Source organism: Hyperoodon ampullatus (assembly GCF_949752795.1).
Source record: "Hyperoodon ampullatus genome assembly, chromosome: 1".
Taxonomy (NCBI): Eukaryota; Metazoa; Chordata; class Mammalia; order Artiodactyla; family Ziphiidae; genus Hyperoodon; species Hyperoodon ampullatus.
Genome location: NC_136914.1, coordinates 83,361,493 through 83,388,448, shown reverse-complemented (window position 1 = coordinate 83,388,448; position 26,956 = coordinate 83,361,493). Strand labels below are relative to the sequence as shown.

Below are 26,956 nucleotides of genomic sequence, written 5' to 3'. Positions count from 1 at the left end.
CACCAACAAAAAATCAGAAAGAGAAATTAAGGAAACACTCCCATTTACCACTGCAACAAAAAGAATAAAATACCTAGGAATAAACCTGCCTAAGGAGGCGAAAGACTTGTACTCAGAAAACTATAAAACTCTGATGAAAGAAATCAAAGATGACATAAACAGATGGAGAAGTAAACTATGTCTTGGACTGGAAGAACCAGTATTGTGAAAATGACTGTACTGCCCAAAGCAGTCTACAGATTCAGTGAAATCCCTATCAAACTACCAATGGCATTCTTCACAGAATTAGAACAAAAAATCTTACAATTCATATGGAAACACAAAAGACCCTGAATAGCCAAAGCAATCTTGAGGAAGAAAAACAGATTTGGAGGAATCAGGCTCCCCAACTTCAAACTATACCACAAAGCTACAGTAATCAAGACAGTATGGTACTGGCACAAAAACAGAAATATAGATCAATGGTACAGGATAGAATGCCCAGAGATAAACCCACACACGAATGAGCACCTAATTTACAACAAAGGAGGCAAGAACATACAATGGAGAAAAAACAGCCTCTTCAATAAGTGGTGTTGGGAAAACTCGATAGCTACATGTAAAAGAATGAAATTAGAACACTACCTAACACCATACAGAAGAATAAACTCCAAATGGATTAAAGACTTAAATGTAAGACCAGACACTATAAAACTTTTAGAGGAAAACATAGGAAAAACACTCTGACATAAACCACAGCAAGATCTTTTTTTTTCTTTAAAGTAAGGCACAGACAAATGAGTCCCTGTTCAGTTTATTCAAATAATATATATATATTTTTCTCTGTGAGTAGTACTGAGGAGGAATCAAAGAAAGCCTCATATATTAAATTCTTAAATAGATTCTTTGAATTCAAAAGTAAGGGTTAACAGGAGAGGCACGGGTGGTGGGCCTCGTTCCAGCAAACAAAGACACCAAGGCAGTCCTGCAAATTAAGGAGGATGGCAAATCCATTTCTTAAAAAAAATTTCTCTAGGGGAAAAATATATTATGTTTTTGTTTTTTGTTTTAATTTTAATTTTTTTTTTTTGCGGTACGTGGGCATCTCACTGCTGTGGACTCTCCCGTTGTGGAGCACAGGCTTCGGGTGCGCAGGCTCAGTGGCCATGGCTCATGGGCCCAGCCGCTCCGCGGCATGTGGGATCTTCCCGGACCGGGGCACGAACCCGTGTCCCCTGCATCGGCAGGCGCACTCCCAACCACTGAGCCACCTGGGAAGCCCAAGGGGAAAAATATAAAATATCTAAGTTTCAAAAGCTGGACTACCTCCACACTCTTGGTTCTCTACCCCGGACTACCCTAAGTTAGAGTGTTTCAAGGTTAAGTTTTCAATGATTCAGCTTTTGCAAACATATACAAATACATTCCTCATGAACAGTTCTGTTTTGGCGATTAATAGCAAGCAATATGCTTGGATTAGAGGTCCAATTTCCACTTGAATGCAAAGTTTCTTCTCTTCTGGCAACAAAGCCATTTACAAAGACCTGGAAATCATGAGCTTCCTAGGTGGGAAGAGGTGCTATTCTGGTTCACCTGAAGATAGCCTTTCAGAATGGCTGGTGTTTTATCATCCCCTTTCAAGACCCGGTGTGTTGTTGATGACAATGGAGTCGGGCCTGCCATAGTTGGGCGGGTTTGCATAGGAGTCATAGACGAGCCGAGCCAGGATGGGGGCGATCTGAGCCATCTCCCTCAACACATCCCCAGAGATGTGGCCAGTCCACTTGGAGAGAGCTTCCAGGTTCATGGGCTTGATGACCTGGTCTGTGGATAGCTCGATCTTGAACAGGGAGACACCGCCGGGCTTGCCAATGAGGTCCTCATGGTGCAGGATAGCATCGCTCCAGGTGATGCCGAGGAAGTCGAGGATGAGTTTGAGGGAGCGCCGGGGGTGCAGCACCAGCTGCTTGTAGTACACGGGCAGGCAATTGTCCTTGCCCACCTCCATGCACTGGGCGTACATCACCTCAGTGGCCTTGTTTCCCTTGTTGAGGCAGTCGCTGTAGCTGCTGAGGTCGAAGCCAGCGACGGTGACCCTGCGGGTGATCATGGAGTGCACAGAGGCCCGGCCGTCCAGCATCATCAGCAGGAACTTGGAGTTGGGGAACAGGCGCGACAGGTAGGTGGAGGACTTGAGCATGAAGGGGAGGTCTTTGTTACAGAGGACGGGCCGGCTCTCCATGCTTGGCGATCACCTCCAAGATGAAGGCCAGCGTCCAGCACCTCACCTGTCACACCCGCCTCGTCCAGCGGCAGCTTCTCCCGGCCCGACTTGGACCAGGCCTGGGCATGGACAGCACGCAGGGGATGATGCGGGTCTCCTCCCTGCAGCGCAGCTCGGGGTGGGTGTCCAGCACCACACGCGTGAGCGTGGTGCCACTCCAGGGCTCTCTCCCTGCGAAGATGCGTGGCATGGCCTTGCCGTAGAGGTACTCCACGTGGTCCGTGCCCACCATCACGAGGTCCTCCTGCTCCAGTCACGTGGCCCTCCGGGGGGCCCCTAGCACCGCCCGGCACTCCAGCACCTGCTGCCCCAGCTGGACCACCAGCACCAGGGCCAGGGCGAAGCCAGCTGCCAGCAGTGCCCTCCGCACTGACAGGCGCATGCTGGGCCCGGGGCTGGGGGTGTTTCAGCGACAGGTGGGCGGGAGCCCCAGTGGGCTCACATCTCCCCTGGACATTCTCATCCCTGGGATCTAGCCCTTGTGGTTGCTTGCCAAGACTCTCCACCGGCTGAGCCTGCAAGAGACTTCCTGCGGCAGGGCAGCTCCACGCGCCCAGCAACTCAGTGCTCGCCGGCCACCGCAGCCCACATCTTTTTCGACCCACCTCCTAGAGTAACGGAAATAAAAACAAAAATAAACAAATAGGACTTAATTACACTTAAAAGCTTTTGTACAGCAAAGGAAACCATAAACAAGACAACCTTCAGAATGGGAGAAAATATTTGCAAATGAAACAACAGACAAAGGATTAACCTCCAAAGTATACAAACAGCTCATGGGGCTCAATATCAAAAAAACAGACAATCCAGTTAAAAAATGGTGGAAGAACTAAATAGACATTTCACCAAGGAAGACATACAGATGGCCAAGAGGCACATGAAAAGATGCTCAACATCACTAATTATTAGGGAAATGCAAATCAAAACCACAATGAGGTATCACCTCACACCAGTCAGAATGGCCATTATCAGAAAAGCTAGAAACAATAAATGCTGGAAGGGGTGTGGTGAAAAGGGAACCCTCCTACAGTGTTGGTGGGAATGTAAATTGATACAACCACTATGGAGGTTCCTTAAAAAACTAAAAGTAGAACTACCATATGACCCAGCAATCCCGCTACTAGGCATGTACCCTGAGAAAACCATAATTCAAAAAGAGATGTGCACCAAAATGTTCATTGCAGCACTATTTACAATAGCCAGGACATGGAACCAACCTAAATGTCCATCAACAGATGAATGGATAAAGAAGATGTGGCACATATACAATGGAATATTAGCCATAAAAAGAAACAAAATTGAGTTACTTTTAGTGAGGTGGATGGGCCTAGAGTCTGTCATACAGAGTGAAGTAAGTCAGAAAGAGAAAAACAAATACCGTATGCTAACACATATATATGAAATCTAAAAAAAAAAATAGTACTGATGAACCTTGTTGCAGGGCAGGAATAAAGAAGTTGACATAGAGAATGGACTTGATGACATGGGGTGGGAGGGCGCAGCTGGGGCGAAGTGAGAGTAGCATCAACGTATATACACTACCTAATATAAAATAGTTGGCTGGTGGGAAGCAGCAGCATTAGCACAGCGAGATTGGTTCAGTGCTTTGCGGTGACCTGTAGGGATGGAATAGGGAGGATGGGAGGGAGGCTTAAGAGGGAGGGGATATGGGGACATGGGTATGTATATGGCTGATTCGCTTTGTTGTACAACAGATACTAACACGGTATTTTGAAGCAATTATACTCCAATAAAGATGTATTAAACAAAAAAAAAGTAATTAAAGTTAAAATAGCCTGACCACTGCAAAAAACAGATTAATTAATTAATTAATTAATTAAAAAACCTAAGCGCCAGGACTTCCCTTGTGGTCTAGTGGCTAAGACTCGGCATTCCCAATGCAGGGGGCCCGGGTTCGATCCCTGTTCAGGGAACTAGATCCTACATGCCACAACTAAAAGATCCCGCGAGCCGCAACTAAGACGCGGTAAGGCCAAATAAATAAAATAAATAAATAAATAAATATTAAAAAAAACAAAAACAAAAACCTAAGCCCCATTGTTATCAAGATGGGAAAACCACCTCTAACCTTAGGATAGGGCTGAGAGCTTACTTGCTTTCAGCTCTGGTTTTACCTTTGTTTTTGGCTCCCAACTATCAGTTATCCATTGCTACATAACAAACAACACTAAAACTTAGTGGCTTCACACAGCAATGTTTTACTATATCTCACACTTCCCTGGGTTGAATGTGAGTTCCCCTCTGCTCATTCTGCCTGGGGTCATTGATGAAACTGCACTCAGCTGGAGGGTCCAAAACGGCCTCATTCACAGGATTAACAGTCAGTGCCGGCTATTGGCTGATGCGCCTCAGTTTTTCTCTACATGGCTAGACCAACTTTTTTACATCGCGGTCCTGGGGCAGCATTACAAAAGTACAAAGTGGAAAACTGTAAGGTTTCTTAAGACCTAGCCTTGGAAGTCGTATAACACATTTTCACTATATTTTATTGGTTAAACGGCATTATATGATACAGAATATGACCAGTCTTTGTCTCTGGTTCCTGGGAGTGAGGCTCTAAATCCTTGGCATTTCCTAAGTACTAAGGATGTCTTTGCTATTCATGACCCCCCTTGGATATCACCTTAGTTTATGCTATGAGATAAGAAGACTCATGATGGGGCTAGTCACCAGAAAGATCAACTATATGATTAAAAGGTTGGGGCTTTGAGCCAGTGTAATCTCCAGAAAGGGGAGAGGGGCTGGATATTGAGTTTAATCACAAGGCCAGTGATTCAGTCAATCATGCCTATATAATGAAATCCCAGCGAAAACTCTAGACACCAAATCCCAGTTGAGCTTCCTGTTTGGTGAATACACTGATGTGCCAAGAGGGTGATACACCCTGATTCTACAAGGAGAGGACGTGGAAGCTCTGTATTCAGAATCCTCCCACACTTTGTCATATGTGTCTCTTCATTTGGTTGGTTCTGGCATGTACCCTTCATAACAAACTGTTATTGTAAGTACAGTGCTTTCCTGAATTTTATGAGTCATACTAATGAGTTACCGAATCTGAGGGGGTTCATGTAAACCCTCCATATTTTTAACTAGTTGGTTGGAAGTGCAGGTGGCTGGAGGACCCCACTTGTGGCTGGCATCTGAAGCCAAGAGCAGTCTTGTTGGAGATCATGACATTCAAGCTGTGGATTCCTACAATAATGCCAAATAATTAGCATTAAAATTGAATTGTATTACAGCACACCAGTTGGTGTCAGAATACAAGAGCAATCCAGCTGTAAAGGGTGAGGGAATAGACCATCTCCTGAACAAGAAGCAGCAAAGTTGCACTGCAAAAGGAAGTGCATATTGGGGTGAGAGGAATTTATGGCCATTAAACATCAGTTCTTTACTTAAAAGAATGTTTTTTGTGTTTTTTTTTTTTGTTTTTTGCGGTATGCGGGCCTCTCACCGTTGCGACCTCTCCCGTTGCGGAGCACAGGCTCCAGATGCGCAGGCTCAGCGGCCATGGCTCACCGACCTAGCCGCTCCGCGGCACGTGGGATCTTTCTGGACCGGGGCACGAACCCGTGTCCCCTGCATCAGCAGGCGGACTCTCAACCACTGCGCCACCAGGGAAGCCCTGGATGTTTTATAGGAAGATTTTTCCAGTTATCAGTTCACAATATTACCAAAGAAAGGGGAACTAAGATCCCACATGCCGCTGGGCAACTAAGCCCTCAAGCCACAACTACTGAGCTCCCGCGCCTCAACTACAGAGCCCACGTGCTCTGGAACCTGAGTCACAACTAGAGAAGAGAAAACTAGCGTGCCACAACTAGAGAGAAGCCCACACGCCACAATGAGCACTGCAGCAAAAGATCCCATATGCCACAACGAAGACCTGACACAGCCAAATAAATAAATTTAAAAAATATATATATTACCAAAGAAAGAATCTATCTTGGGACTTCCCCGGTGGTCCAGTGGGTAAGACGCCATGCTCCCAATACAGGGGGCCCAGGTTCGATAGTTGGTCAGGGAACTAGATCCCACTTGCATGCTGCAGCTAAGAGTTAGCATGATGCAACTAAGGTGCTCAAGTGCCAAAACTAAGGAACCAGTGAGCCACAACTAAGACCTAGCACAACCAAATAAACAAATAAAATAAAATAAATATTTTAAAAATTATTATATAAAAAAAGAAAGAATCTATCTTTATTAATTACTGTACATGCTCAAGTGTGGTAGTTAGAGGCTAAAAAGGAAACGCCGAAAGGAAAAATCCTGCCAGTGGCACAGAAAGATTCATTTAAGAGAAATCTAGAGGATAGAGAAGATGATGGGCTAGTAAGTACTAGTTAAAAGTATGTGATAAGAATGAATTATCTAGGAGCCTGGAATGGAGTATTGACTTTGAACTAAAAAAAGAAAAAAGTGTAAAATAAAGAAGAAATATAGCAGAAACAAAAAGAATGTAAAATATTAAAGGGCCATAGAAATACTCTCTGGAAAGAAAATTCCTGCAAGAAAGATAAGTCTCTACTCAGGGGAAAAAAATGGTTCAAAATACTGTCTTTTTTAACTACAGAAATAAAAATTCACTGAAGACTGATATTCTTCATACTGTCATGTTTGTACAGTGTTGTTCTTCAATTTAAAGTCACAGTCACGGGACTTCCCTGGTGGTCCAGTGGGTAAGAGTAGGCACTCCCAATGCAGGGGGCCCGGGTTCAATCCCTGGTCGGGAAACTGGATCCCGCATGCATAGTGCAACTAAGAATCCACAGGCCACAACTAAAACATCCTGCATGTCGCAACAAAAACATCCCGCATGTCGCAACTAAAACAGCCCACATGTCGCAACTAAGACCCGGCGCAGTCTAAATAAATGAATATTTTTAAAAATAAATAAAGTTACAGACACATGGTCAGTTAATCTACAACAAAGGAATCAAGAGGAAAGACAATCTCTTCAATAAGTGGTGCTGGGAAAACTACATGTAAAAGAATGAGATTAGAACATTTCCTCACATCATATACAAAAATAAACCTAAAATGGATTAAAGACCTAAACGTAAAGCCTGAAATCATAAAACTCCTAGAGGAAAGCACAGGCAGAGCTCTCTTTGGGAGAAAATATCTTCAAGTGATATAAGCAACAGGGGGTTAATATCCAAAATATATAAACAGCTTAGACAACTGAATATCAAAAAAAATAAAAAATAAAAAAATGTGCAGAAGACCTGAGTAGACATTTTTCAAAGAAGACATACAGATGGCTAACAAGCACATGAGAAGTTGCCCAGCATTGCTAATTATTAGAGAAGTGCAAATCAAAACAACAAGATATCACCTCAAACCTGCCAGAGGGGCTATCATCAAAAAGTCTACAAATAATAAATGTTGGCAAGGATGTGGAGAAAAGGGAACTCTTATACACTGTTGGTGGGAATGTAAATTGATGCAGCCACTATGGAAAACAGTACGGAGGTTCCTCAGAAAACTAAAATAGAACCACCATATGATCCAGCAATTCCACTCCTAGGTATATATATATGGAAAAAAATGAAAACACTAATTTGAAAAGATACATGCACCCCAATGTTCATAGCAGCACTATTTACAATAGCCAAGATATGGAAGCAACCAAGTGTCCATCAACAGACAAATGGATAAAAAAGATGTGGTTTATATATATAATGGAATATTAACCATAAAGAAGAATGAAATTCTGCCACTTGCAGTAATGTGGATGGACCTAGAGAATATTATTCTTAGTGAAATAAGTCACTCAAAGACAAATACTGTATGATGTCACTTATCTGTGGAATCTAAAAAAATAAAGCAAACAAATGTTCATAGCAAAACAGAAACACACTCAGAGATATAGAAAGCAAACTAGTGGTTACCAGTGGGGAGAGGGAAGGGGGAAGGCACAAGATAGGGGTATGGGATTGAGAGAAACACACTACTATGTATAAAATAGATAAGCAACAAAGATATAGTGTATAGTACAGGGAACTATAGCCATTATCTTGTAATAACTTTAAATGGAGTATAATCTATAAAAATACTGAATCATTATGCTGTATACATGAAACTAATATATTGAAAATCAACTATAATTCAATTTAAAAAATAAAGTCACAGATACAGTAACTAAAATTGGAGTAATCAGACAGTGATGCATCTGGCAGTAGCAGTTGACTTTCCGTAGCACACCCAACCCCAGGAGTTGCTTTAAGACTGAGACTGCTTCCGATGAATATGCAGATACACTAAAAGTACCAAGGGGTTATACAGTAAAGCTAGAGTTACAGAGCACTGCTATGGGGTCAGTTCTTTGGGGGAAGTAGGAAAGGGATAAGGAGAAGTAGGATTAAGACCATTTGGCAGGGCATAAAGAGTCGTTTAGGTAGTTATGGATTCCTCTTGAGATTAGAGGGTATAGACAAGATCAGCTCCCCACCTTCGAGCATCAGCAAGAACCCTTTCCTATCTGAACATCCTCTATCTCAAAGTATGGTTCATGTATCAGATGTTGGTGATGTGGGACTCAGGCCAGGCTGCTGCTGTGTCCGTGTTGAATTACCTGACCCAGTTCTTTTTATCTGTAGATGCTAGACTCCAAGTGCCTCATGAGGTCAACAAAAAGATCAGGTAGGTACTGAACTGTTCTTTGCTTGTTTATTTAAGCTTCTGTGCAACACAGAGCATATTCTTGCCTCTGCACTGCAGTGAGGTGGGAAAAACAGTGGACTAAAATTCTCACAACTCTTATACAAGAATGTTCGCAGCAGCTCTATTCATAATGACAAAAACCTGGAAACAACCCAAATGTCCATCAGCAACAAACACCTGCAGATACATGCAACAGCATGGATGAAATACAAGTTAAAGAAACCTTATACAATATATAGAGTATACATATATACTCTAAATTTCACTTATATGACATTTTAGAACTGGCAAACTGGTCTTTTGGACTCATTCACCACGTTCCCACTGCTTATGATGAGCTAGCTGCACTGTCATTCTTTTGTTTTCTTTTATTTCAATCAACAAGTACCCTCCCACCTCAGAGCCCTTGTTTCTACTCTTCCCCCTGAGTAGGATATCCTTCACTCCCCCTTTAATCTAGATACTCCTCTGGTTTTCATATACTTTTTCTCCAAGGAAACTTTCCCTAAGATTCAGACTTAGGTTATCTCTAGAGCATTTTGCACTTCTCTTTTATCACAGTATCATAATTATAAATAAATAATTATTGATATGATTACTTGCTGGGGGTCTGCTCCTCCTTAGACTATGAATATCTCAATGTCAGGGACTATTTCTGTCTATTCACTATTCTATTCTCAGCCCCTAGCAGCATTCTTGAAAATATAGTAGGCAAATAATAAATATTTGTGGATGAAATAGCTAAAGGAATGAATCTTTCCATATTTCCATACTCTCATTTTCTAAAACTTTGGTTATCTTTGATCACCTTTTCATATGACAATGGTTTTGTTATATTATTTTCTATATAGAGAATGAAAAGTAGTTTTTCTTTTCTGTAATCTAGTTATTCAGGGTTTTTTTTCCTATTGTTAGTTTTTGTTTGTTTGTTTGTTTTTGTTTTTTGTGGTACACGGGCCTCTCACTGCTGTGGCCTCTCCCGTTGCGGAGCACAGGCTCCAGACATGCAGGCCCAGATGCCATGGCTCACGGGCCTAGCCGCTCTGCGGCATGTGGGATCTTCCCAGACCGGGGCACGAACCTGTGTCGCCTGCATCGGCAGGTGGATTCTCAACCACTGCGCCACCAGGGAAGCCCTATTGCTAGTTTCTAAAAACTATATTTCAGCTCCACAACTTGTTTCAGTAATGTCATATAAACTTTTAGGATCATTGTCAAATACGGGAAGCCCCCTACCGAGTTTTTTCATGTATGAGGTGCAAGATTACAAGGCATCTGAAGATCTCTTGTTCAGTGACAAACCTTAAAAACTCTGCATTGTCAACATTCATTGACAGTTTGCAGAGGCAGAGTTCCTGGAAACCATTTCTATACTGAGACAACTGGCAATAACTTAACTATACATAAAAGTGATTGCAAACCACATAAATATATTTCGCTAAATCCAAATTACTTTTTTTTTTTGGCCCTGCCACACAACTTGTGGGATCTTAGTTCCCCAACCAGGGTTTGAACCTGGGCTCTCGGCAATGAAAGCTTGGAGATTTAACCACTGGACTGCCAGGGAATTACCCATTGCTAAATCCAAATTAAATATACCAAATTCAACTCCCCCTCAGTAGGATCCCAAAAAATGCCTAAGGACACTCCAATGTCTCTCAAAATGAGGGAAGTCCTAAAGAAGTGTAGTCACAGGGGATAGAGACAGTAGTCTAAATCTACTGTGGTTAAGACTGCAAATTTTACAAACTCTTATGACTGTGTGGCTCTGCTAAGGTACTTCCCAGGGGACGCTGAAACTTAAACTTCATTAGCTTCATGATAAATCCATTTCTGCCTACCTCTCTCAGTTGTTAATAGCATTAAACAAGATATTGGGTATGAAAGTACTTTTTAAACTATAAAGAACTACACACAGATAAAATGATGATGACAATGGGCTCCCAGCCTTGGTCCAAGCTTTGTCCACTATATTTAAGTCTGGAGATACCTAGTAACCTGGTGGGAAGAGCTAAAATAATCCTATTTGCCAGAAAGCAGAAGCAGTTCCTGGTGAGAAAATTTATCCTAAGAGAAAAGCCAGGATTGACATATTTGACTCAGTAAACAAAGCCCGTGATGCCTACAGTAAGAGGTGATTATTGTCTAGCCAAGCCCTCTTGTGCACTGTATCTCATCCCTTTGTGAGAGTCAGTTGAGGGGTGCATCATGAATAAATACTAAAATATCTATTTCGGGACTTCCCTGGTGGCGCAGTGGTTGGGAATCCGCCTGCCAATGCAGGGGATGTGGGTTCAATCCCTGGTCCAAGAAGATCCCAAATGCCGCGGAGCAACTAAGCCCATGTGCCCCAACTACTGAGCCTGCACTCTAGAGCCTGCAAGTCACAACTACTGAGCCCACACACCACAACTATTGAAACCCCTGCGCCTAGAGCCTGAGCTCCGCAACGAAGAGTAGGCTCCACTCGCCGCAACTAGAAAGCCCATGTGCAGCAACGAAGACCCAACACAGCCAAAAATAAATAAATTAATTAATTAATAAATTAATTAATTTAAAAATATATCTATTTCATTGAAATAAGCTTGTAAGTCATTGGGCCAAGGAAATTTTGTTAGAGAACTCTCCAAAACTCCACTCCAGAACTTCTTAAAACTTCAAAAATCAGAGCAATATCCTCAAATCTTTTTTTTTTATTAATTAATTTATTTATTTTTGGCTGTGTTGGGTCTTCGTTTCTGTGCGAGGGCTTTCTCTAGTTGCGGCAAGAGGGGGTCACTCTTCATTGCGGTGTGCGGGCCTCTCACTATCGCGGCCTCTCTTGTTGCGGAGCACAGACTCCAGATGTGCAGGCTCAGTAATTGTGGCTCACGGGCCTAGTTGCTCCGCGGCATGTGGGATCTTCCCAGACCAGGGCTCGAACCCATGTCCCCTGCATTGGCAGACAGATTCTCAACCACTGTGCCACCAGGGAAGCCCCTCAAATCTTAAAACAGTTCAGTTGACTGGATAATAAAATACCCTGGATTCTGCCTATGCAGTTTCATGTTCAAATATAATAATAAGTTATTTCTATGTATTTTATATTGTTATGCATCATTAAAACAATGATACTTTGATAAAAACTTTTTTTTTAAATGTAAGTATGTAGCACTCTCCCATTTCTCCTAGGTCTTATGTCAAGCCAATCCATTTCAGAGTTGACATGATTGGATAAATACTGGGAAAGGGAAGAAGAGAGCAGCAGATTCTATATTCTTAAAAAATTATAGTAATATTGGAAAAATCTAATTCTACTTCATTGTTGACCCTAATTTCTCCTGTATCTGGAATGGTGTCAGAGATAATAGCAGTAAAAGTATAATACTCTGTCGTGTCCTGTAAAGTATCTCCTTCTCCTCCTCCTCTACTTACGTATATTACTTGACAAATGTACTGGTTCATTTCTAGTGAAACAGTAGAACCATGCCTGGAATAGGGAAGGCAGCAGTGGTACAGCCCAATATTAAACATCCATATTTTTAGCCAGTTAGGGATAGACACATAGTCCAGAATTTTTTGTTTCAGTTGACCAAATATTTATTGAGTGCCTGCATGTGCCAGGCACTGTTTTGGCATTTGAGATACACCCTGAATAATATAAGCAAAGATCCCTGCCCTCGCATGGTTTGTAATCTAGCAGAATGTACACAATAGTACCTTGCTTCAAGTAAGTGTCAGATATCCCCAGATTCACAACAGAGTAAGTGTTTGGAAAGGGTTTCTCTACTCTTTTCATAACAGCTTCCCCAGCCCTCAGTGGACAGGGGTTCTTCCATCTAAGTCCACAGAGCCACCCTACCTGGCTATCCCCCTCTCTGCCAACAAAGAAAAAACATCCTCCCCTTTGGCCCTACCCTTTCTTTTCTTCTCCTTCCATGACACCTGTACCCTTTCCCCTGATCTTATGTCTACTTCTCTACCTCTGGCATAGGCTGTGGGCCATTCAGCTCTGTTCCACTTTAGATGAGACCTGGGGTATGTCAAATCCTATCAGTGGAGTATATACAATCAGACTTTTCACATTGCAAAGACTGAACTCCCTCATGTGTTAATATGCTGAAGGGGTCTCTGTCTCTTCCACTGCACTCAGTAACATTGCCAAATGCTCCTTTTGTTCCCCATGGTAAGTGCTCTGCCCCAGGAAGGGAAGAGCATACAGGGAGGAAAAGAATGTCTGTCCTGCCATACTAACAGTGAGAGAATCAGGGATGCAGATCAGGGTACAGAAATGGAGTTTCTTGGAGATAATAGTTTTCTGTTTTATTATATGAAAAAAGATAGATGTGCTATACATTTTGAACTTATTACTATATATTAAATATTTATTAAGATGTGAAAATGTATTTGATTTTTTAAGGTTAAAAAAGCCAAAACTCTGAAAATTCCATTTAAATAATTAACTCTGATGCTAATGGAGAGGGTTTGTTTTTTTTTACAAGTTGGTGGGTACATTGGGAACTTTGTGTGTGTGTGTGTGCTTTGGTACTACTTTTAACAAGATAAGCCTTTGGTGGCAATTTTTTGAAAGATGGGTTTGGTCTATGACCCCAAAATCTTTCCTTTCTGTGGAAATTGCTGTGGTCTCCCAGTTCATTAGTGGTGGCTCATCCAGAGATATGTTTTAGCCATGACCCTGCCCACCTGGCCCCAATTGATTAGACCAGTTATGGGCACCTGGAGAGACAAACCATAAACAGTAAACATAATAAGTAATAAATTATTTAGTATGCTAGATGATAAGTGCTATGGAGAAAAGAAAAAAAATTAAATTTATTGTCCTTAGCATTTGCAATTTGGACTAAGAAATTCCAGTTTAGTCTGGGCTGATCTAAGATGAAGGAGTTGTGAGCTTAGAAGATGGATGGTTCTATTCTGCATGTCATGTGAACTGAAAAGCAAAGAAACGAGCCTCTTCAAAGAGCAAAGAATGAAGTAGGCGTTCAGAGGGAAGTAGACAGCATCCTGTATGCATGAATATATAGTAATAACATAATAATAACACAAGAAAACTTCAAATTGCCTGTTGAAGTCAGGGACAATATCTTTTCCACCTTGCATCTTCAACATTTAGTATAGAACTTGCAGACAGTATGTGCTAAGTGGATCAAGTTATCAAGACCCAATTTAACAGAGGTTCTTAACTGGCCTCCCCTGTTGTATTCAAAACAAAAGAAAACAAAACAAAAACCTCAATACACACAGAGATGGAACTAACTTCCATGAAAATTTCTAGTCTCAGTACATGTTTGGCTCCATCAGTCTTTGATTCTACCCCTACAATTTTGCAAATTCAAGTGGCTTTCAGATTGACAAACCTGAGGCACTGGGGTATGTTCAAACACCAAAGATTCCCCATTATGTTCACTATCCGGTGCTTCCTAAAGAATGAAAAGAAAACTGATGTATTCTAGTAATATTTTCGATTGAGTGGAAAGGAGTTTTCTGATTAAGTTTCAATTTGTCGAAAATTCAATTAACAAGAAACTTCCTATCTCCTGAAAATCATGATAAATCTGTCATGATTAGCAGGTGAAACAGCACTTGTTAAATTTCCTGCAGGCTCACCGTTTAATTTTCGGTAGTCTCTGGACGAGTCTATGCATAACTGAACTCTGAAGAGTTTTTCCAAAACAGTATTTACTAGGTAGTCCACATTACAAATACTATTCAGTTTCTGGAGCTACTTGGAAAAATTCAGAAGGCAAAAGTTATGTAAATTCTTGGCACATTCCTTGGATAAGTCAGATGGTGCTGACTACCAGTTCTGATGCGGTTACATTTTCAGTTAAACCAGAATTTGAAGTTCAGCTACTTATTCTTACAATCTGCCACAGTTATTACGGTAATGACATTTGATAGCTATAAATCATAGAAAATATTGCATTTATAAAAATTCTTAGTTAATAAAATGAACATAATGAAAAGAATAATTGATTATTAAACAAGCAAACGTTGACTTTAGTCCATTCACTTTTGTACAATCTCATTTAGTACATTATATATTCTCATTTCTACACTGCTTTTAAAATTCCAATTTTTCACTTTTCCATATCAGCTGACAAAGTAATACTTTGAGCCAAAGCTTGGTGGAACTGCCTGCCAAGCAACAGGTCCATTTCTGCAGTTTCTCTTAGTTGTACAATTATTTAAATATTTGCTTGCATATTGTTCTTATTTCCTAAGAATGTGAGAAAATGGAAAAATGAAAATGTAGATTCTAGAGATAAATTGAGGTTCACAAACTTAATGCAATTGAGAAAAATGTAGAAATCAGGTAAGCTGTCACTCACGGCTTTATAAATGTTCTATAGCTCTCTTTTAAAACAAACGAAAAAAATTAGGTCCAAAAATGAGAGTGATGAAATTTGTCTCTCAGAAGGTAAAATGCTTTTGCTTCTTTACAGCTACTAACTAACCCACTTTAAGACAAATTTTACTTATGGCTGGTGGCAGGTGTATTAGTTTCCTAGAGCTGTTGTAACAAAGTACCATGAACACAGTGGCTTACAACAACAAAAATTCATTTTCTTACTGTTCTAGAAATCAAGGTGTCAGCAGGGTAATACTCCTTCTGAAGGCTCAAGGGAAGAATCCTCCCTTGCCTCTTTCCTTAGTTCTGGTGCTTGCTGGTGACCCTTGGCATTCCTTGGCTTGCAGCTGCCTCACTCCAATCTTTGTCTCTGTCATCCCCTGGCCTTCTTCCCTGCATGTCTTTTTTTCTTTTTTGGAGTAAAACTGCTTTACAATGTTGTGTTAGTTTCTGCTGTAGAATGAAGTGAATCAGCTCTATGTATGCCTATATCCCCTCCCTCTTGGACCTCCCTCCCACCCCACCCTCCCATCCCACCTATCTAGGCCGTCATGGAGCACCAGGCCTAGGTCCCTGTGCTATACAGCAGGTTCCTACTAGCTATCTATTTTACACATGGTAGTGTATTTATGTCAAACCTAATCTCCCAATTCGTCCCACCCTCCTCTTCCCCCACAAGTCCACGTGTCTGTTCTCTACATCTACGTCTATTCTTATGTCTTTTTTTTTTCGGCTATGCTGCAGGGCATGTGGGATTTTAGTTCCTGACCAGGGATCGAACGCTCGCCCCCTGCAGTGGAAGCGCGACATCTTAACCACTAGACTGCCAGGGGAGTCCCTCTGCGTATCTTCTTATAAGAACACCAGCCATTGGACTTAGCGTACACCCTAATCCAGTATAACTTCATTTTAACTCATTATATCTGCAAAATTCCTACTTCCAAATAAGGTCATGATTTGAGGTTCCAAGTAGACATTAATTTGGAGGGTACTATTTGATCCAGCCAAGCTAGGTTCATGGATCATGGTTAAGATTTCATGAAGTACAATTGTTCATTCTAAATCAGGTCATATTTGGTGGTTAAAGTTCAGAAATTTACTCAGATTAGTTCAAGTGAAAGGGATTTTTACCGTAAGGAAACAATGCTTATGTGGAGCCTAAGAAAAATGGAACAATCAGGACACAAATTAGGGCAGCTCAGTTTTCCTTAGCATACTCACATGCAGAAAACTGAAGACCTTTACTATTTTACATTGATATAATTCAGCTGAAAGTTCCATCTGTTGCTGAGTTTTAGTTCACAGCATCTCTCATGATATTTTGTTTGGCTCAGCTCAGCCTGTGGACTGCATTTTCTTGGTTCAGGTATCACTGCAGGCTCAGTCAGCTGTGTGTGTGTGTGTGTGAGAGACAGAGAGAGAGAGAGAGAGAGAGAGAGAGAGAGAGGAAATATATAGGACTGGGATAGGAACAACTGTCTGAAAAGAGTTTGCAGGAGGGGAGGCAATGATTATCCTAATACATTTCCATAAATTAATCTTTCTGTCTCTACTGTAATGAACAAAAGTATTCATCATAAGTTTACTTTCTTATTTTATTTAATTAACTAATTAATTTATTTATTTTGGCTGCACTTGGTCTTAGTTGTGGCATGTGGGAGCTTCACTGCATGGCGTGGGATCCTTTGTTGCAGTGTGCAGATCTTTAGTTGCGGCATGCAGGCTCATAGTTGTGGCATGCGGACTTCTTAGTTGCGGCATGCAGGATCTAGTTCCCCAACCAAGGATCGAACCCTGGGCCCCCTGCATTGGGAGCGTGGAGTCTTACCCACTGCACCGCCAGGGAAGTCCACTTTCTTATTTATTTTAATCATATAAAACAATAGGAGGCTGGCATCCCAAGCTTCATAATAAAAATACACTTTAATGTGATTGTTGAAAGTTTAATTACCCTGACAATTCTTTTAGTTTTATAATCATTTATCATCCAAATACTAGCAATTTAAGGAAGGGCTGCAAAGTGGCATTCATATAAAATATAACTCCAAATAAATTCTCATTTTACTACCACCATTAGAAAAAAATTATCAAGGGGGCAGAATTTCTTTGACATTGGGAAATATAATTTTTAAAAATATTAAATTATCGGGCTTCCCTCGTGGCACAGTGGTTGAGAGTCCGCCTGCTGATGCAGGGGACACAGGTTTGTGCCCCGGTCCAGAAAGATCCCACATGCCATGGAGCGGCTAGGCCCGTGAGCCATGGCTGCTGAGCCTGCGCGTCCAGAGCCTGTGCTCCTCAATGGGAGAGGCCACAACAGTGAGAGGCCCGCGTACTGCAAAAAAAAAAAATTAAATTAAATTATCACATAAAAATTTTTGAGTCTGCCTCTTTTTCTCTTCTAGACCTCAGGTGCCCTGAATTGGATTAATCATAATCCTTGGGTTACAAACACATCCCTCCTTGTTCCATGGATTGCTCTCATTCATTCATCCATTCATTCACTTAACATATAATGAACGTACGTGAAGCCACCACTACACCCAAAAGTAAAGCTTTAACAAGAAAACATCTGTCTATGTATTCATTCTCCCATATTGTTCCCCTGTGTTCCCTGCTTTCCCTTGTACTCCAGGGGTAACCAACATCCTGACCTTTGCTTTTGAACTTTATAAATAGGTTATCATAGTATGTCACTAAGATTTACTCATGTTATTTAAATCTGTAGCTTCTTTCATATTTGAAAATATTTAGCTTTAGTTTGCTGTCCCTGCTCATTAAATAATACTTAATTTTGATAGAACAATTTTAAGAAAGCTAATATAATTAATGATACAGGTCAGCCTTCACACTTTAAATTGAAGAGAGATGTGCATGGAGTCTAAGATATTAAACAGGATTCAAATAAAGTTTTTAAATTGCCATGACAAATAAGTTAATCATTAACATCTTGGTCATACTAGGCTAAAATGGTTCAGACTTCATATTTTTAGTCATCAGTCATCAGTGAAACATGTCAAATTCATTTTATTCACTACAGATAGATATGTTATTATCCTATGCCTAAATATATTTATATTTTAGCTAAGCTGTCAGTGATATCTGGAAAGACACTTAAATAAATTAAAGTACAATTTTTTAAGTTTCACACTAATTATGATGTATTGTTAAAATTTCTCTGTGACCAGAGGTATATGGAAGATTCACATGTTTAATCTGTGATATTACTCAGGATAAATTAGCTAGTTACATTTTAAATTGAAAAGTGAATAAAGAATTTCAGATAAATAAACATATTTTTAAAAACTGCTTTAAATATCTTAAATATTTTTTCATTTTTATCTGTTTGGTTGTATTTTTACCTTAGTTCACTTTCACTATAAACGTCTTTAGTCTCCTATTACCCCAATTCATCCTTTGAAACTACCACTCTGTTCAACATCTGCAGCTTTCAGTGTGAACACAGTTTATCCTCTACCCTCATCTTCTGTCAATCACTCTTACAAACTTTTCACTCCAGAGCTGCACTGTCCAATATAGTAGCCACTAGCCACATGTGGCTGCTTAGATTTTTTTTAATTAAGTTAAATTAAAAATTTAGTTCTTCCATTGTAGTAGCCACCTTTCAGGTGTTTTATAGTCACATGTGGCTGGTACCTACAGTATTGGACAATGCAAGTGTGGAACATTTCCACTGTTGCAGTGCCCTAGAGTTTGGATCTAGAATTTCTATGTAGGAAGAATTCGTGGTTGGTAGTTTGATTGAAATAGGGGGTTAGGGGTTTGTCCTGAAGCTGCATTGGATGCCATTTTGTACATAGATTGTATGCTTGTACATTTGTATATGGGAGAGGGGCTGATGGAAATTAAGTGGGGGTAGAATAAGTCTCACAAAGCCAAGCTACTCTTTTATGCAACTATTGTTCTAATCACATCAAAGTCTTTTCCTCAAAAAGAAATTGCACTTAATTACCTCAAGGCTTTTTTTCACCTTGTGGTTATCTCTGTTAACTATTGCTCGCCCCACAAAAACTACTCACCACAACAACTCACCCTCCAATGCCCAGCTTCAAATGCCCCTTCCTTTGGGAAGTTCCCATAGCACCCCTTTCTGAGGCTCCCAGACAATATAATGTAAATCCCTATTATAGTATAAATCACAGCCTTGCCTTGATTATGTTTTGTTGTATGTCTGTGATTCCTCCATTAGACTCTGATCCTGTCAAGATCAGGGACTTTGTCTTCTTGTTTTCTAAATATTTCCCCAGGGCCTAGTATAATGCCTTACCCACTGCAGGAGCTGAGTAACTGTTAAATTAACTTTTAAATAGCTTAGATTCTAAAAGACATTCTGACTCTCAATCTGTTCCAAGCACAGTCCTCCCCATCCCAGTTAGTGGTAAATTCATCCTTCTAGTTACACAGGTCAAAAACTTTGGAGCCATCCTTGCTTTCTTGACTCCTCTCTTTTTCTTGTACCATTTTTCATCACTTCCACTGTTATTACCCAGTTCTTATTACCATCTCTCCTTGGGATTTTTGCAGTTGTCTTATACTTGGTTACCCTACTTTTACTTTTGCATCTCTACATTATTTTCAACCCAGCAGGTAGAGTGATTCTTTCATTTTACATATATTAAAAAATTATGTGGAGCTTAGTATGTACCAGTTACTATTTTAGGCACTTTACAAATGTTAACTTATTTATCCCTCATAATGACCCTCTGAAATACAAACTATTTTCCTTGTTTTACAGATGAGGAAAATGAGGCACAGAAAGATTAATTTGTCAAAGGTTGCCTAGCACATAGAACATAAATCATAGAATATCACTTCTCTTTTTAAAACACTCCCATCTCAGAGTACATGCCAAAGTCTTTCCAAAGGCCAAAGGCCTAAAAGGTTATGTGTGGTCTGCATCTCACCCCTGCTTCTCTACTTTATTTTCTTCCATAGCAATTTATTTATTTATTTTGTCTATCTCTCCCCAAACAAATTAAGCTCTACCACAACACGTAGGGACTTTTGTCCACTTTCCCACTACAGATTTTTTTCTCAGTGCCCAAAACAATGCCTTGTATAATAGGCCCTCTTTAAATACTTGTTGCTCAAATGAATGTACCTCTTCTCATTTACACTAAGTGAAAACTTTTTAAAAAAGAAAGTAAAAACAAGAATTTCAGGATTCCTGAATTTTAGAATTATATAAATTCAACATTTTTATGTGTTATAATCCTTAGAGCTTACTATCCTATGAGTGTTTATAAAATCAAACAGTATTAAAAAAGTAATAAATTGTATAAAATTAAAACTTGTGGGTATATACAAAACTCCATTTAATTATGGGTAAATTACTTAGAGCAAGAATGAAAACAAAAAGCAGCACTCTTGGGGCTTCCCTGGTGGCGCAGTGGTTGAGAGTCTGCTTGCCGTTGCAGGGGACACGGGTTCGTGCCCCGGTCCAGGAAGATCCCACATGCCACAGAGTAGCTAGGCCCGTGAGCCATGGCTGTTGAGCCTGCGAGTCCGGAGCCTGTGCTATGCAACGGGAGAGGCCACAGCAGTGAGAAGAGCATAGGTTTTGGTCAATTTCATAGTTTGGATGAAGACAATCTTAAATGGATTCTGCCTGCTACTCTAAATGCCCAAGAACAAAGCTCTGACTTTTGGGCAGAGTTGTAGCAAATCAGCAACTGATTTCAAGATGATTGTTCCCTTGTGGAATACCTGAAAAACAATTCACTGAGGGCAGCACCTATGTTTTTTTTTAAGAAAGAATTTTTAATATTTATTTATTTATTTGGTTGCACTGGGTCTTAGTTGCAGCAGGCAGGCTCCTTAGCTGCAGCATGTGAACTCTTAGTTGTGGCATGCATGTGGGATCTAGTTCACTGACCAAGGATCAAACCCGGGCGCCCTGCATTGGGAGCGTGGAGTCCTATCCACTGCACCACCAGGGAAGTCCCAGCACCTATAATATTTTTAAGATCAAGCAAAGTATGTGGAAAAGACCGATGGATATCCATCAAGAATAATTTAAATAAATAATCGAATATCATTTTAAACTATGGTAGTGGTTTCAAGAGCTGCCTGCTATTTCACATTATTGTGTTCGTTTTTCAACTTCATTTTCGGAAATTATGTACGTGCTCCTGAGGTTCATCTGCTTCAATTTTCTTTTACATTAAACTGCTCAAACACCACTGCATTGGGCTTTCCTTTGGATGAAAGAAAGTTATTCTTCGGTATACTTAACACTTAAAAAAATGAATTATTCCATATTCACAAGAGCCATCTATCTAATTTGTAAACACGCTTATTTCTGGATTCCAGTCTCATAGATCTTCATTCTCCAGGTTTGGGAGTGGAGCCCAGGATCCTACGTTTCAGACCTTTCTTTGAGAACTACTCGACTCAATGCTATTTTCATATTTTGCTGCTTTCAAAATATTAATTTTAGACATCTAAAGAGGGGAGGGCAAACTCTGGTGGCTGTCAGAAGGAACAAGAATGAGCAGCCCACGTTGTACCATGTTGCAAAACTTTTCCTCAGTTTGCAGATCCTCTGTCCCTGGGGAGGAAATCAGTTCATTTTCACCAAGTAATTCAACATTTTTCAACCATTTCCGTCCACGTCCCTCAGGATGAACCCCAAAAGTCATGAACTCATCTCCGCGGCATAAGGTAAAGCCCTGTTCGTCCCGCTTGCCCTCACAGGGCCGCGGGGACCGGCTCGCTTCCCGCCAGCCGGGCTCCTCCTCCGCTCGCCTTTTGGGTCCCGTCCTCCCGGAGGCGTTCGGCGCGGCAGGTCTTGGCGCCAACCGGGTGGCGGCGCTGTCTGCCCCGCGCGCCACCGCCTCAGGCCCGAGGGAGGCGGAGGCACGGCCTGCGGAGGAAGGGGCGGGAGCGAGGCGCGCGCCCTTCTCTCGCGTGCTCTCGCACCGCTCGCGTGACCGACCGGTGTGTGCGAGAGGCGCCGGCTGCCCGGAGCACGGACTGCCGGGCGCGCGCCGCTGCGAGGGGCGTCCGGGTCCGGGTTGGCGGACCCGGCCGGCGCGAGGTGCCGGCGGGCGGGCCCGGGGTTCCGGGGCGAACACACGAGCACACGCTCCCGGAGGAGCTTTTTCCGAGGCTGCTCTTCCTCGGCCAGACGGAGAGCGGCAGTGTCTCCCCGCCCAGCGCTCACTCGCCCCGCGTCTCCCCCCGCGGCGACTGCTCCTCCTCGGCACCGCCAGCCCCAGCGCCGCTCCGGGGCGGGCGGCGGCGGCGGCGGGACCGGCGGAGCCGCTTTGTGTGCAGCCCGGAGAGGGGCGGCGGCGCAACCACCTGACAGAGGCCCGGGCGCTCGATGCACCTTCCGCCCGCATGAGGAGGAGGTAAAGGCGGCGGCGGCTCGGCTCCCGCCCTCGGCTGGTGGAGGGAGGGGACGGAAGGGGAGACCGGAGCGGGTGGGGGGTGGGGGCGCGGGACTGAGGCCCGGCGGGGCTGCCCGGAGGTGCCGGTAAGGCCTCAGCGGCGCCGAGTGGCCGGGGGCGAGAGAAGCCGCCGGGGAGCCTCAGCCGAAGTTGAAGGAACAAAATGTGAAGTGCAGAGCCGCGTCAGCCGCTTCCTGGCTTGGGGTTCGGGGTGGAGGGCGGTTTGTTTTCCCCTCCCGCGGGGGTGGGGGAGCGGGACACGGGAGGGGCGGGAGCGTGGCGGGGACGCCTGGGGTTCAGCAGCTCTGCCCGGCAAGGGCGTTCGTGCCCGGGAGACGCCGCTGCGTGTTGGTCCGGTTGGGTCCCTAGTTTTGCGGCCTAAGCCGAGCCCTATAGGCCTCGCGTCTCCTTTCCCGGAGGGGACCGGCCGGGCGGGGACTCGAGGCTTCTCTCTGACCGAGCGGGGGCTTTAGGGGCCTTGCCGGGCTCTCGAAGCCGCCAAACTTAGGACTTCGGTGTTTGGGGGTGGATTTCATTGTGAAAGGAGGACTGGGAAACTCCTGGCGCTGCCCGGGGCTTCCCGCGGCCGCCGGTGCCAGAGAGCCCAGTGGGCCCGGTGTTGGAGGGGCCCGCGTGGGTGGGCGCGGCGCGGCGGCCGCCAGGATCCAAGCCCCGGGAAGGAGCGGGTGGCGGGGCCGCCGCGAGTCCCCGGCCTCCCGGGAGAAAGGGCCCTTTGCAGATTAGAGATTTTTGAAATGAAAAAAGAGGTTACAAAGTCGTCCTTTTCCCGCTGAACTTTTGTTTTCTGACCGATAGAGGCCGGTAGAGGACTGTGAAAGAAAAGTTGTCCCCCAGGATGGACTTCTCGACCGCGCAGCCCAAGCCTGCCCCTGCCCTCTGTGGCGTTGTGAGTGCCGACGGGAAGATCGCTTACCCTCCGGGGGTAAAGGAGATCACCGACAAGATCACCACCGACGAAATGATCAAACGACTGAAGGTAAGCTCCTCTGGACAGAATGTTCACATTTCAGACGTTTGTGGTAGGAGGTGCTCTCTCCTGTGGTATTACAGCTCTGCTGGGCCTGGCCTTTAAGAGTTTCACCGACCAGGGATTTTTTTTTTTTTTTTTTTTTTTTTAGATATTTTACGTTTTCTCTTTTACCGCCTCTGAAAGGTAATGTTCTATCTTGGCTATATCTTTGAATGGTGATTTCTGTTAGGGGCATAACCATTATGGGAAGTTAGAAGGGTGTGTGTGATCTTTTTTAATCTTACTTTTTTTTTAAGTATAAGAATTAGAGTATTTTTTAAGGTTTTTTTTTTTTTTTTCCCCTAGAAATATTTACGAGAATACTATTCAGAGTAGCTTGCAGCCTTAAAGGTAGGCAGTAATTTGCTTAGGAAGGTTTTCATCAACTTCTGAGGAGACTGATTTATCAAAGCACAAAAGGCATTTTAAAAATTATCACAATTTTCTAACATCCAGAAGCTTAAATATGTATATAGTATGGTTAAACTTTGACAGAAGGTACTGACTTTTCAAAATTCAGGCTTGAAGTAAGGTGATGATTTATGTCCACATGTTCAGAGGGGTTTGTGTGTGTTTGTTTGTTTAAATATTTATTTATTTGGCTGTGCTGGGTCTTAAGTTGCGGCATGCGGGGATCTAGTTCCCTGACCAGGGATCAAACCTGCGCCCCTTGTATTGGGAGCACAGAGTCTTAACCACTGGACCAGCAGGGAAGTCCCCAAAGGGGTTTTAAGAGAGTGATTATGGCTCTTTTTATAAGGAGTCAGCGTATTTTTAAGCATGGTGGTTCTAATATCAAGGTTGTAACTTTCAGCCTTAGGTAAGTTAATTTTTTGCTTTTTGTTGCATGGACATAGGTTGTGGACACAGCCTTACAAAGTAAGTGCTGTTCTTGTTAAGGATCAGCTTGATGCAGTGGTTCTCAACCAGGACATCTTTGACCCCCAGGAGACATTTGGCAATGCTGAAGATGTTTTGGTTGTCACTATCGGGGCTGGATTGGAACAGAGTAAGACTGGAGACAGGGAGTCCAGCTAGGAAACTGTTAACAGTAGTCTAGGCCAGAGATGTTGAAATCATGAAGTAGGGCTATGATAGTGGGAATAGAGTGATAGGGAACGTTACAAGACACATTTCAGTGTTAGAATCAATCAGAGTTGGTGGGAGGTGAGGGAAGAAACGATGTTGACACTTTGCCAGTCTTCACCTTGGGCACTTGGTGAAATGTATTTTAAGGAATAATGTTGCCCCTTTGCTTTTAGAACCTATAGTGCCTAGTAAATGTTTACCATGTCATGAGTGATTAATATTTAAAGTATTCTTGTAGTTTGTTGTTAAAAATCTAATTGGATTCTGCAGTTTGTTGCCCCTTTGGAAGGAATGGGACACAATGCCGTCCATTAAAATAAACCTTGATACTAAAGACTGTACATAAAGTAGGGTGCTTAGTTGATGCTTCTTAAGGTTATATTGTTATTGTTCTTAAGTGTTCTGAGATGCTGAAATATGAATTATGAAATATAAAGCTAAGTTAAAAAATTTATAGGTCTTTTAATTTTTATTTTCATATTAAGAATATCAAAACGTTGAATTCTAGTGATGGATAATCTGGTTAAAAAAAGAAAAGTTATGACTGTATATACATCTTCCATTTGGAAATAGATTAAATATCAGAAATATTGTTAACTAGAAATTGACACCAAGTCTAGAATGAGCATACGGTTAGAATATTCATTTTTTATGAGTTCTTTTGGAAGTTAAATTTAATACACATATTAACCAATTTGAATGTCCTATTGCTAAAATTTTGGTTTTCTCAAGAATTATGATTCTGGGGCTTCCCTGGTGGCGCAGTGGTTGAGAGTCCGCCTGCCGATGCAGGGGACACGGGTTCGTGCCCCAGTCCGGGAAGACCCCACATGCTGCGGAGCGGCTGGGCCCGTGAGCCATGGCCGCTGAGCCTGCGTGTCCGGAGCCTGTGCTCCGCAACGGGAGAGGCCACAGCAGTGAGAGGCCCGCGTACCGCAAAATAAAAAAAAAATAAAAGAATTTTGATTCTGTCTTCCTCCTGCCTTTCTAAGTCGATTTTGACTTTGTACGTTTTAGGGATCCATGTTTAAAGTATTACTGTCTGGTTGGAAGTATAGGTTTCAAACAATATTTAACTGTATTTTTGATAACTTTCGTGTTATTTGTGGATAAATTTTATAAATTCGGTAGTTTGTTATAACACAGTAACAATGTTCCAATGCTGTATAAATACAAAAGCACTTAAAGGCAAGTAAAATCTTGGTCAGTGGGGCTTCCCTGGTGGTGCAGTGGTTAAGAATCCGCCTGCCAGTGCAGGGGACATAGGTTCGAGCCCTGGTCCAGGAAGATCCCACATGCCACGGAGCAACTAAGCCCGTGTACCACAGCTACTAAGCATGTGTTCTAGAGCCCTCGAGCCACAACTACTGAGCCCGTGTGCCACAACTACTGAAGCCCGCGCGCCCAGAGCCTGTGCTCTGCAACAAGAGAAGCCACCACAATGAGAAGCCTACACACCGCAACGAAGAGTAGCCCCCGCTCGCCGCAACTAGAGAAAGCCCATGTGCAGCAACGAAGACCCAATGCAGCCAAAATTAAAAACAAATAAATGAAAAAAAAAAAATCTTGGTTAGTGGAATTCAGAGATGTTTGGTCTATTTTCTCCAGTTTTCAAGACTGGAACAAGCATTTTTACAGTGGAACCATAATTTTAGAGTTAGAAGGATTCTAAAAGAAATTCTGGAACTCCCTTTATTTCACAGATAACAAAAGTTACACCCAAAGTGGCCAAGTAATATTTACCAAGGTCAGCCATAGGACAGGTTAGTGGCAGAGCCAGGGCAATAGCATCATGTATCTTTTTTTTTTTTTTTTTTAATATTTATTTTGGCTGTACCACGTCGGGATCTTTGTTGCGGCATGTGCACTTTTAGTTGCGGCATGCATGTGGGATCAAGTTCCCCGACCAGGGATCGAACCCCGGCCCCCTGCATTGGGAGCACGGAGTCTTACCCACTGGATCACCGGGGAAGTCCCTGCATCATGTATCTTTTTATTCTTATAGCTGCTTTCTTCTAAATGAATCTAAATGAAGTTGAACAAAGAAGTTGTGATTTTTATTATGCAGTTGAAAACAGTAAAGTGAAAAGAGAAGGGAATCAATGAGAGTTAACTTGGTCTTT

At 42.4% G+C, this 26,956-nt stretch overlaps 1 protein-coding gene and 1 pseudogene across 2 annotated transcripts in view; one reads left to right on the top strand and one right to left on the bottom strand.

The window, feature by feature from the left end:
- Positions 1 to 1,530: 1,530 nt before the first annotated feature.
- Positions 1,531 to 2,757, bottom strand: LOC307062783 (protein-tyrosine sulfotransferase 2-like; annotated as a pseudogene). Its single transcript has one exon. The product of its transcript is annotated as a protein-tyrosine sulfotransferase 2-like (transcript).
- A 20,813-nt stretch (positions 2,758 to 23,570) lies between these two features.
- The window catches only part of PDS5A (PDS5 cohesin associated factor A), a gene marked incomplete at both ends in the record, with an annotated part of 120,507 nt that continues 117,121 nt past the window's right edge, over positions 23,571 to 26,956 (top strand). Inside the window, one exon of the mRNA XM_079704368.1 lies at positions 23,571 to 23,711. Within this exon, the coding sequence (XP_079560494.1) occupies positions 23,571 to 23,711 (141 nt within the window). The remainder of the gene's footprint in view (positions 23,712 to 26,956) is intronic.